Source organism: Apodemus sylvaticus, chromosome 17, assembly GCF_947179515.1.
Source record: "Apodemus sylvaticus chromosome 17, mApoSyl1.1, whole genome shotgun sequence".
Lineage (NCBI taxonomy): Eukaryota > Metazoa > Chordata > Mammalia > Rodentia > Muridae > Apodemus > Apodemus sylvaticus.
In genome coordinates, this window is record NC_067488.1 from 45,685,707 (window position 1) to 45,697,113 (window position 11,407).

Sequence of the window (11,407 nt, forward strand, 5' to 3'; positions counted from 1 at the left end):
TTTCACAAATGCCTTGGGGGTGGGAAATAGGGAGCTCACCAGGAAAATGGAGCTATCAGACTATACGCAGAGCTTGGCACAGGCTGGAAAGTCCTGAAAGGAGCTTCCATGGCAGCTGTGAAGGGATGTCCTTCCTACTGGGCCACCCCCAGCACGTGATGCTGGGCTATTCTGGGACTCATGCTATCACATCTCTCAAAGGTGCTTTCTGGTTGCTGGTGTAGCTTGGTTGGAAGCATACCTAGAGTTCAAAAAACTCTGGTTTGTATCTCCTGACATCTCATAAAAAATGAGCCAGAGGTGGCACACACCTTTAATCCCAGTTCTCAGGGCAAAGGCGGGTGGAACTCTGTGAATTTGAGGCCAGCCTGGTCTACAGAGAGAGAATGCTAGGACTGTTACACAGAGAAGCCCTGTCTTGGAAAACCAAAAAAAAAAAAAAAAAAAAAAAAAAAAAGTTGAGGTGTAGTGCCTGGTTTTAAATCCTGCACTCCTCCCTCAAAGAGTGGAGACAGGAGGATCAGAAGTTCATGGTGGTCCTTAGCTTCTTGTGAAGCTCAAGGCCAGACTGGGGTAGGGGAGTCCTTGTCTTTTAAAGAAAGGGCTTTGTATCAGGCTTACCTCCTATGATGTTACTTCATCCCCCTTTATAATAAATTAAGTTTGTGGCATTTTAAAAAACATTCTTTTTGAGATCCCGGTATAATTACATCGCCCCCCCCTTCCCTTTCCTCCCTCTAACCCTCCCATGTACCCCCTTGCACTCTTTAAAATTCATGGCATTTTAAAAAGTTAATTATTGTTACATGCACACATGCATATGCATATCCGTATATAGTCCTAATTATGTAACTACAACCTGCTCAGTCTGTATCATGTTACTGATGGTCCTGGGCTCCATAAGAAATCAGGCTGAGAAAACCATGGGAGCGAGCCAGCTAGCAATACTCCTCTGTGGCTTCTGTACCAGCTCCAGCCTCCACCGTCCAGCCTGGCATGAGTTCCTGCCCTGACTTGCTTCAGTGGTGGACTGCAATGTGGGGAGTTTAAGCCAAATAAACCCTTTCTTCCTCAGCATGCTTCTGGTCCTGGTGCTTCACCATCGCAATAGTCACTAAAAGACAATCTCCAAGCCTTAGGTGCAGGACTTGTAAATGTATCCATTGGGATTGGTCTTCTCAACTCTCCCTTTTGATTGGTTGTGTTTTTCTGGTGTGATCATCATTTGTTGCAAAGAGACATTTCCTTGATGAAAGACAAGGACTACACTTACTGGGCTAGACCCTGGAGAGGGTTGTCCCTGTTAGAGTCCCTGTCTCAGAACAGAACCAAAACCAAAACCAAGGTGGTGACCAGGATGATGGCTCAGTGGGTAAAGGATCTTCCCAGCAAGCCTGATGACTCGAGTTAAATCTCCAGAACCCACGTGGAGAAAGGAGAGACTAACTCCTGCAAACTGTCCTCAAGTCGGGGCATACATTCCGGCATACAGATACACCCATGTAAACATACATAAGGAAATGTAGTTAGAAACAATGGCAGTGGCCAAATGGTGCCTTTGATCTCAGCACTCGCAAGGCAGAGGCAGGTGCATCTCTTGAGTTTGAGGTCAACCTGGTCTACAGAGTGAATTGAAGGATACCCAGGGCTACACATAGAGACACTGTCTCAAAAAACCCAAATCAAATACCCCCAAACTAGAATCAAACACAAAACTAACAGTAACTAGCCCAGCGTAGTGTTGTGTATCTTTAATCCTAGCACAAGGGAGGCAAAGGCAGAAGAGGCAGGGGCGGGACAGGGGCAGGGGCAGGCAGGTCTCTAGGAGTTTGAGGACAGGCTGGTCTAAGCACTAAGTTCCAGGATAGCCAGGGCTACTTAAGGCAGGGCTACCCCTGTGTTAGGGTTCAGGAATTGACACATAAACAATACGAACATTAAGCTAGAAAAGTTTATTGAACACCCCCCCCCCCAAGACTGATCAATTAGGACTACCAAAAGCACTTGGAGCCTAAATGTGGTATCAGTCTGTTCTCAGGCAGGCTTATTATAGGGGGAAAAAAACGGGTTTAAAGGTTCAAAGGGGCTGGGCGGTGGTGGTGCACATCTTTAATCCCAGCACTCAGGAAGCAGAGGCAGGCAGATTTCTGAGTTGAGGCCAGCCTGGTCTTCAGAGGGAGTTCCAGGACAGCCAGGGCTATACATAGAAACACTGTCTTGAAAAACAAACAAACAAACAAAGTTTAAAGGCAGTGAAGCAGTATAACATTTTGGCTAACCATACAGCTAACTTTTGAGCTTACTGGTCTCAGGTAGGGTGAAGTGCAGTGCATTGAGACAATAGAGGATAAGTGGACCATAAACTTCTGGCTTAGTGGCATTCTCCAGTGTCAGCTTCTGGGAAGTGGAGTCTGAGAACCTGAACTTAATTCCACCTTATGAGCAAAATGGAGACTGAATAGAGCAGGCTCAACACCCTGCCTCAAAATACCACCAACCGTGGTGACCTCTATCTCCACATGCATTTACACATACATGTGCACCCACACAGAAATGCACATCCCCTCAAAAAAAATCCCCAAATAAGGCTTCTATGAACATTTATTAGATATCGGTTGAATTTTGTTCTTCAAAAGATATCCTGGAGTCCTAAGATCTCCAGAACCTGAGAGTAAATGGAACACTATTTGGAAAAATGGTCTTGGTAAATGAAGTTATTAGAATGCTTACAAGAAAGTAGAACTCTCACCTAAATTGGAGGCAGAGGGCCAGGCAGTGGTGGCGTGGTACATGCCTTTAATTCCAGCATCTCGGAGCAGGCAGTCTGGTCTGAGGCCAACCTGGTTTAGGGCTACACAGAGAAACACTGTGTCATAAAAGAAAATATGGAGACAGAGATTAGATATATCCAAGCTAAGGAATGTCAGGATGTTTGGCTGCAAGCAAGAGGCCCAAGAGCCTGGTCATATCAACAGTTACAGCTTCTGGAACCATTATATTTCTGTTATATCACCAACTTTATTTTGACTGCTTAGGAAATGTGTGTGTGTGTGGTTTTTTGTTTTGTTTTTTGGGTTTATTTATTTATTTATTTTGGTTTTTTCGAGACAGGGTTTCTCTGTATAGCCCTGGCTGTCCTGGAACTTACTCTGTAGACCAGGCTGGCCTCCAACTCAGAAATCTGCCTGCCTCTGTCTCCTAGAGTGCTGAGATTACAGGCGTGCGCCACCAACGCCCCCGGTGTGTGTGTGTGTGTGTGTGTGTGTGTTTTATCACAGAGAATATGTAAGTGCAGAATTGCTGGCTCGTAGAGCACTTGTCCTTTCAATTGTTTTCTGTGGAGTTGATAAATACAGGGCTTCTAGATTTCTAGGCAAACCTCTCCCACTGAACTAGACCATTCACTCTTGCATATCTAAATTTAAATAGAAAGGAGCTGTTCTGCTTTCTACTCCATAGACAAGTACAAGTTTCAATTACGGCACAGTGTACACAGCATTTGAGGTGATCAGTCCTGTTTCTTTAAGTTGCTATGAAGGGTGAGATTCTAGCTTGAAGTTTTTGTAGTGGTGGGCATGTCCTCTTATGTGCTTATTGAATGTGTGTGTGTGTGTGTGCATTATTTAAGATAGAATCGCTGTTTAACCCTGACTGGCCTGATATTCACAGAGATCTGTCTGCCTCTGCCTCCCAAGCGCTGGAACTAAAGGTGTGCACTGTAACACGCAACTTCCTCCAATCTTTTTTTGATAAAGCAACACACCAAGTTATTCAGGTTGAATAACCTGAACTCACTCTGGAGCCCAGATAGCCCTGCCTTGGGTTTGTGACCATCCTGTCCCAGGCTCTTGCAATCACTCGTTTACATCACCAAGTTTGGGACATTAGTCATTCATATCATCCTTGTTGAAATGTTCATACAGACTTTTGCCCGCATAATTGCTCACCTATCCCAAAAGCTTCATGGAACTATAATGCGTATACACACGGATTACACGGATTTACCATTTCCCCGCCCCACACACACACACCTGGCGGGGGAACTTTTTTTTTTTTGAGTCAGGGTGTGTAGCGTTGGCTGTGCTGGAACTTTCTGTGTAGACCAGACCGGCCTTGAACTCACAAAGTTCCTCCTGTTTCTGCCCCCCCCCCCCCCAGTGCTAGGATTAAAGACGTGGGCCGCCGCCTGGTCCACTTAACTATTTTAAAATATGCAATTCGTTGGCATCAACTACAATAATTCTAGCGTGTGTTCCTCACACGGGACTGCCTGGCCACAGGGCAGCAGAAGCCATGCATCCAATAAGGATGCCAACTGGATCACAACCTTCTGCTTCCGCTTCCCTAAAAACTGTCAGAAGGCAAACGACCGGGCGGCGCATGCGCTCGGCTCTGGGAACCACAGAGAGCCTCTGTCGCGCTTTCCTAGAGCATCCCGGAAGTGTCTCGGGGCACTTCCTGAGACCCGGCCAACTTTGTGCTGCTGCCAAGCCCCAGCGAGCTACTGCGGCTAGGTTCCTCCGGGTGCAGAGGGCGTTAAAGGCGCGGTTTGTATTTGTAATGTGAGATTAGGTCTTCCAGAGCTATGATAAGGATTCAGGGTTGAGGGGTCTCAGCTGCGTTGTCCACGTTCACTAATACTTACGTAGGACTTACGCGCTCTGGGACGCCTCCCTTCTCTTAGACTCAGGCGGGCTCCTTTGCCACACAGTTTCAGCGCTATCTCCCATGCACATATCCTATTTGCGATCTAGTGAGCGGCGGATGGGGGCCCCACATGGTACCCCATTTTTTAGTACATGAAGCTCCTGACTTTGTCTCTCCTTCACCTTTCTAGGCAAGTGTGGTTAGGATCTTCTCTTCGGACTGGTCAAGAAAGGGGAGGAAAGGATGTCTGCTTTGGGGACTGCCGCTCCATACTTACACCACCCAGCTGACAGTCACAGTGGCCGGGGCAGTTTCCTGGGTTCCCAGCCCTCTCCAGAAGTGACGGCAGTGGCTCAGCTCTTGAAGGACTTAGACAGGAGCACCTTCAGAAAGTTGTTGAAACTCGTAGTCGGGGCCCTGCATGGGAAAGACTGCAGAGAAGCTGTGCAGCACCTTGGTGCCAGCGCCAACCTGTCAGAGGAGCGACTGGCCGTCCTGCTGGCGGGCACACACACCCTGCTCCAGCAGGCTCTCCGCCTGCCCCCTGCCAGTCTGAAGCCAGATGCCTTCCAGGACGAGCTACAGGAACTTGGCATTCCCCAAGAACTGATTGGAGATTTGGCCAGTTTGGCATTTGGGAGTCAACGCCCTCTTCTCGACTCTTTGGCCCAACAGCGGGGATCCACGCTGCCTCACGTGTCTTGTTTCCGGTGGCGGGTGGATGTGGCCATCTCGACCAGCGCTCAGTCCCGTTCCCTGCAACCGAGTGTTCTCATGCAGCTGAAGCTCACAGATGGATCGGCACACCGCTTCGAGGTACCCATAGCCAAATTCCAGGAGCTGCGGTACAGTGTAGCCTTGGTCCTTAAGGAGATGGCAGAGCTGGAGAAGAAGTGTGAGCGCAAACTTCAGGACTGAACCCTGGTACTGTGGGTGCTGAAGCTGGTACCAGAACCCAGCCCCACTGGTGATGAGGATGTAAGAACGTACTTTAAGTGAATAGACAGCTGGGACTTTCCGGTTTTGTTTTATGGGTAAACAGCTGGGCAGGGTGGCACACTTTATAATCTCAGCACTTGGAAGGCTGGCCTGGGTTACATAGTGAGACTCAGTTTTGAATTGAAGAGGTAAGGCAACTATTAAAAACGTGTTATTCTACCGGAGGATTAAACCTACTTACCCCCTCCCCAGCTGTTGGTTTATGCCCCTGGATGAGGCCATGTGGAGATCGAAGTCCAGATGAAGACCTCTTGCAACGTACAAAAAGATTGCTCAGCAGACCTGAACTCTGCTCACTTGCTTCCTAAGTCCTGTGCTGCTATGGACATGTTGACTCTTTTGCCCTAAATTCCCACTTCCCTGAAGCTGACATCCTAGTGGGAAGATAAGAGTGGGGAGACATTATAGATACTAAATATGCATTAAATAATGTTTAGCATATATAACATGAAATACGTATTTTAAATATTAAGACATAAGAACAGGGCTGGAGGACTGACTCAGCAGTTAAAAGCACTTGCCCTTGCAGAGGACTTGGGTTCAGTTCCCAGCATCCTCGTGGTAGCTCACAACCTTCTGTATATCCAGTTGTGGGGGTTTGGGGAGGTGAGGGTGTGAGGGGAGGGGGGAACCCAACACCAAGACATCCAACACTGACACATATGTATACTCACACACACGTGCAAGCAAAACATTCATACTCATAAAATAAGTCTCTAAAACAAATAATAAAACCACATATACGGATTGTGACAATTGGTCAGATGAGGATAAGTGTTTGGAAGGAGGGTCATCGTGAGAAGGTTGGGCACAAAGTGATCTTTTTCTTGAAGTTAGGTGTCTATAAAGGGGATTGAGGAGTCCTCTGCAGAGGGATCAGAGTCAAGAGTTCCATTAGGAGCTGGAGAGTTGAGTCTGGTTAAGAGCCCTTGTTGCATTTGCAGAAGTCCTGGGTTTGAGACCCAGCACCCACATGGTGGCTCATAGCTGTTTGTAACTCCATTTTCAGGGCATCCAATCTCTTCTTTTGCCATTCCTGAGCAGCAGGCACACACTTGGTGCAGTCATACAGGCAAAACACCCATACTCAAATCTTAAGAAAGTGCCTGATGGTGGTGGTGCACCTCTCTAATGTCAGCACTCTGAAGAGACAGGTGGATCTCTGAGTTTGAGGTCTTACTGATCTAGCGTGAGTTCTAGGACAGCCAGGTTTACATAGAAAAACCCTGTCTATAAATAAATATATAAGGTGTCTTTGTTTGGGACTGGAGAGATGGCTCAGTGATTAAGAGCACTGACTGCTCTTCCTAGAGGTCCGGAGTTCAATTCCCAGCAACCACATGGTGGCTTACAACCATCTGTAATGGGATCTGATGCCCTCATCTGGTATGGCTGAAGACCGCTATAGTGTACTCAGATAAAATAAGCAATAATTCTTATAAAATAAAACAAAACAATGTCTTCGTTCTCTGGAAGGACAACCCAGCAGAAGATGCCTATATCGGAAGAGTGTGACAGGGACTGAACACTGGCACATTTACAGACTCTCACAAAACTGTCCTATGGGCCAGTTGGGTAAGATATACCCTAGTAGTAGCAGGGCCCTGAGTACAGCCAGGAAGCCAACTACACCCTGCAAGGTTCACAAGACAGGTAGCCTCCCACAGTCTTTCCTGTAATAGGCATCTTTCGCTCTGGTTCTCTCCTGGGCTGATTTACCACTGCCCCCTAGGTGGCTTGATTTACCACTCTCCAAGTCCTGGGTCCCTGCCACCCACAGTTCCACTGCCCTTCTGGAATACCCCATGCACTAGCATCCTGTGGAACTCCAGCCATGACGACAGGTTGTCACTCCCTCTCAATATGCCAATTTTAGCCTCTGCCGTGCAGAATCTAGTTCTGACAAGCCTCTCTTACTGGAACCCTGACCCTCAGTTACCTCCCTCTCCGTCTACACCGTATGGTATCAACTACTTAGGTTTCATTCAAATGAAGATCCTCTGCTTGGTGGCTCTGTGCCATCAAAGACACATACAGTCCACTTTATTGCCCTGCGTCGCAGCGTTCCTTCCTCCCCGTTGTTCTCCAAAGGGTCATTGCCCCTTCCCTCTTCCCAATTGCCTGAGGCCACCCGTTTCTGTGCCAGACATCTTGAGAACTCCGCAGGTGACCTTCCTAAATCCCAATCATTATCTTCTTGTTCTTCTCCCCCTCCTTTTTCTGCCTCCCCCTCCTCCCCTCCCCGCCAACGCAAGACTGACTGGGTTTTCTTTGTAGCCCTAAGCTTGTTCTGGAACTTGTTCTGTAGACCAGGCTGGCCTGGAACTGCCCGCCCCAGTCTCCCGAGTGGTGGGATTAAAGGCGTGTGCTGCCACCGCCCGGACTGGAAATCCCAATCTTCTAGTTGTGCAAAGCACTAGGTTTCCCGTGCCTGCACATCGAATCTCCTCCCTCTACCTCGGAGCCACTTTCTGGAGCCCCTCAACTTATGTGGAAGTCCTTCCCTGGGCCCAGTTCGGAAGCTCGGATTCTGTGTGGCCCTAGACAAATACTTGAACCTCTTGAAGGCTCTGCTGCGGTCCACCTGCCCTGCACAAGCAAGTTGGTAGATACACAGGATACCTGCATGTGACTACAGGCCCCGACAGGCATTGCGTTGGGAAGGGGCGGGGCTATGGCCCCGCCCCGGAAGATAAGGCCGCTTTGAGCCGTCTATTTCCTCTTTCGACTTTGCTTGCCGGCAGGTAGGTTGTGTTTTCTCCACTGCGGGTTTGAAATTATCCACCGCCATCCGCCGCCGTTACCTACTCGGTGGTCTGTCATGCGCCCTGGTCCACTCATCCGGGATCAGGAGGGAGGGATGGAGTTGCTTTCGGCTTTGGGGGCTGGCAGGGATCTGCGAATTTTGGACGTTGAATGTGAGCCATTTCCAGACCCGCCGCCATGGGCCGTGTGATCCGCGGGCAGAGGAAAGGCGCCGGTTCTGTGTTTCGTGCGCACGTGAAACACCGTAAGGGCGCCGCGCGCCTGCGTGCTGTGGACTTCGCGGAGCGACACGGCTACATTAAAGGGATCGTAAAGGTGTGTGGCACCGGCGGGGGCAAGCAGGCGGGGAACAGGGCGTCTCGAGCAGGCCTTACCATACAACATGCCACCCTGACCCATAGGACATCATCCATGACCCGGGCCGCGGCGCTCCCCTCGCGAAAGTGGTCTTTCGTGATCCCTACCGATTCAAGAAGCGGACGGAACTGTTCATCGCAGCAGAGGGAATCCACACTGGACAGTTCGTGTACTGCGGCAAGAAGGGTGAGTTTCAAGGAGGGCAAGGAAGGTTGGGCCTCGGACTAAAATGCCGAGCTCTGTGGTATGGGAGCCGTGTGGGTTCGCATTGCTTTTAGCGTTCTATTAGTCGCTTCGACACTTTTCTTGACAGCCCAGCTGAATATCGGCAATGTTTTGCCCGTGGGCACCATGCCTGAGGGTACTATCGTGTGTTGCCTGGAGGAGAAGCCTGGGGACAGGGGCAAGCTGGCCCGAGCCTCCGGGAACTATGCCACAGTCATCTCCCACAACCCAGAGACTAAGAAGACCCGAGTGAAGCTGCCTTCAGGGTCCAAGAAGGTCATTTCCTCTGCCAACAGAGCTGTTGTTGGTGAGTGAGTGCTGGAGGGCAGTGGGGCCCTGCAGACAGGGTGGTGAGCTAGGAGCTGCCTGCTGTTGGGCATAGGCCCTAGAGCCACATTGCTTATTTTCTTGGTCATGGGGGAAACCAATTTGAACACAGAGTACAGCTCTGGATTGAATTGTACAATTCAAGTAGGTTTTGCTACAATACCTACTTTGTGGGTTTGTTACAGCGTGGGCTGTCACGGTAGTTGATTGGTTCAAAGTACTGGTTGCTTTTCTAGAGAACACCCGGGTGGTTTTCCCAGCTCACAACTGTGACTCCTATCCCGGGGATTTGATGTTCTTTCTGGTCTCTGGGCACTGCGTAAATGTGGTCTATAAATACAGGCATGTAGGTAAAGAGTGCCTGTATGCATAAAACTAGGTTAAAAGATTACAGCGCTTGATTGTGCGGTGTGACCTAGGAATTCTACCCTGCATTTGAGTTTAGTTGGTTCGTTTTAGAAAAGATAGGACCAGTGTTGTTGACTTTTAAAGCTGCTCAAGTCAGTAAAAGGGGGCATGACTCAGTCTCATGTGTAGTTACTTGGAAGCGTTTTACAGTCTGCTAACCTCATCCTTAACATAGGATAAGTTCTGAGGGCACAGAGTCAACGCATACTGTGCTTGTTGGTGGATTTTGCCATTTGTATGGAAGGTGTCTTCAGAGGTTGGAGGACCTGTCCTGAGTCTCAGGCACTGAGCATTGAGGTGCACCCCCTAGAAACTGAGTCAGCAGGATGCTTTAATACATGCATGCATGGACTTTAATCCTGGTGGAAATGTCAGTTTGCAGAGTGTAAGGGGTTTCCTTGGTAGAACTTGCTGGACTTCTGTGGGGTTGTAGATTTCTGGCGTACACTAGTGTCCGCCAGAGTACTTGTGATACACGTCTCAGTGTTGTGTAATTTTTCAGGTGTTGTGGCTGGTGGGGGCAGAATTGACAAGCCTATCTTAAAGGCTGGCCGCGCCTACCACAAGTACAAGGCAAAGAGGAACTGCTGGCCACGTGTGCGGGGTGTGGCCATGAATGTAAGTAACCAAGAACTGAGTGGGAGAGGGCTTCTCTCATGGCTGTGCTGGGAGGGTCTGCAGTCTATAGATGGGAGGTCCTGGGCAGTAGGACCTTCCATTGTGTTGCCTACAGAGGTGAGGTAACATTTACTCTTAACTATCTTCATTCTCTCTCTAGCCTGTGGAGCATCCATTTGGAGGTGGTAACCACCAGCACATCGGCAAACCCTCCACTATCCGAAGAGACGCTCCTGCTGGGCGCAAAGTGGGTCTCATTGCTGCCCGCCGGACTGGACGGCTACGTGGAACCAAAACTGTGCAGGAGAAGGAGAACTAGAGCTCAGGAGCTAATAAAATACGTCCTTTGGCTAACAGGCTGTGTGAGCCTCTTTTTTGTGGGGTGTCCCGGCGTGGAGCCTTTTAGTACAGGAGTAAAAGATGCTTCTACCCTTCTTCCAGTCAAGGACATGGAGTGCTGGGATTGGAATTTGGGTGGGTGTCTCTTTATGCTTGAGACTGAGTCTGCATAGTCCTTGGCTGTCCTGGAACTTCTGAAGAGCAGCCTGGGATTGCCATCATGCCCAGCCAGGTAGCTCAGTTTACAGTGTGCGGTGCTGATGGGTATGCTGTGGGCCACAGTTGCTGGGATTAGTGAGGACAGTGCAGACTTCCCCTGTTCCTTCTCAACATGCAGAGCCTCAAGCTCTTTACTTGCCTGATTTGGAATTATAGGCTGTCTTAGGTACTAGAGTGTGCGTGCAAAAACTGCTTTCTGGAATGTCCAACTATTTTCTAGTTGGTTGTATCTTTTGTCCAGAGAATATTAGACATGCAGTGTGGGCCCCACTCCCTGCAAGTGAAGACTGCAGCTGTTACACGTTAAGATCTGTTGTTGAAAGCAGAGTAGAGGTGCTCTGTACCTTTCCTGATTTTGGTCACTCCTTCCCACCCTTCTTCACTGATAGTGGTGGAGGTTATAGCTTGAGGTTGCTGTCTGCTGGTCCTAGATCCCTGTGTGCTGACACTTTGAAAGCTATAGGTCCCAGACTGCCTGAAACCACCTCTGGCGGCCTACGAG

General features: G+C 49.1%; 2 protein-coding genes across 4 annotated transcripts; both read left to right on the forward strand.

Annotated features, from left to right (window-relative positions):
- Positions 1-4,430: 4,430 nt before the first annotated feature.
- Positions 4,431-6,405, forward strand: Commd5 (COMM domain containing 5). Of its 3 annotated transcripts, none has more exons than XM_052161601.1 (2): positions 4,431-4,547; positions 4,843-6,405. In XM_052161601.1, the coding sequence occupies exon 2, from the start codon at positions 4,891-4,893 to the stop codon at positions 5,563-5,565; it is 675 nt and encodes a 224-aa protein (XP_052017561.1). In that variant the 5' UTR covers positions 4,431-4,547; positions 4,843-4,890; the 3' UTR covers positions 5,566-6,405. The 3 variants fall into 3 exon arrangements, with proteins under 3 accessions (XP_052017561.1, XP_052017560.1, XP_052017558.1); XM_052161600.1 differs by having other exon boundaries at positions 4,432-4,562; positions 4,838-6,405; XM_052161598.1 differs by having other exon boundaries at positions 4,432-4,547; positions 4,838-6,405.
- Positions 6,406-8,318: 1,913 nt separating this feature from the next.
- Positions 8,319-10,701, forward strand: Rpl8 (ribosomal protein L8). The gene is made up of 6 exons (XM_052161597.1): positions 8,319-8,390; positions 8,580-8,727; positions 8,814-8,955; positions 9,083-9,301; positions 10,232-10,347; positions 10,508-10,701. The coding sequence occupies exons 2-6, from the start codon at positions 8,590-8,592 to the stop codon at positions 10,664-10,666; spliced, it is 774 nt and encodes a 257-aa protein (XP_052017557.1). The 5' UTR covers positions 8,319-8,390; positions 8,580-8,589; the 3' UTR covers positions 10,667-10,701.
- Positions 10,702-11,407: the final 706 nt, after the last annotated feature.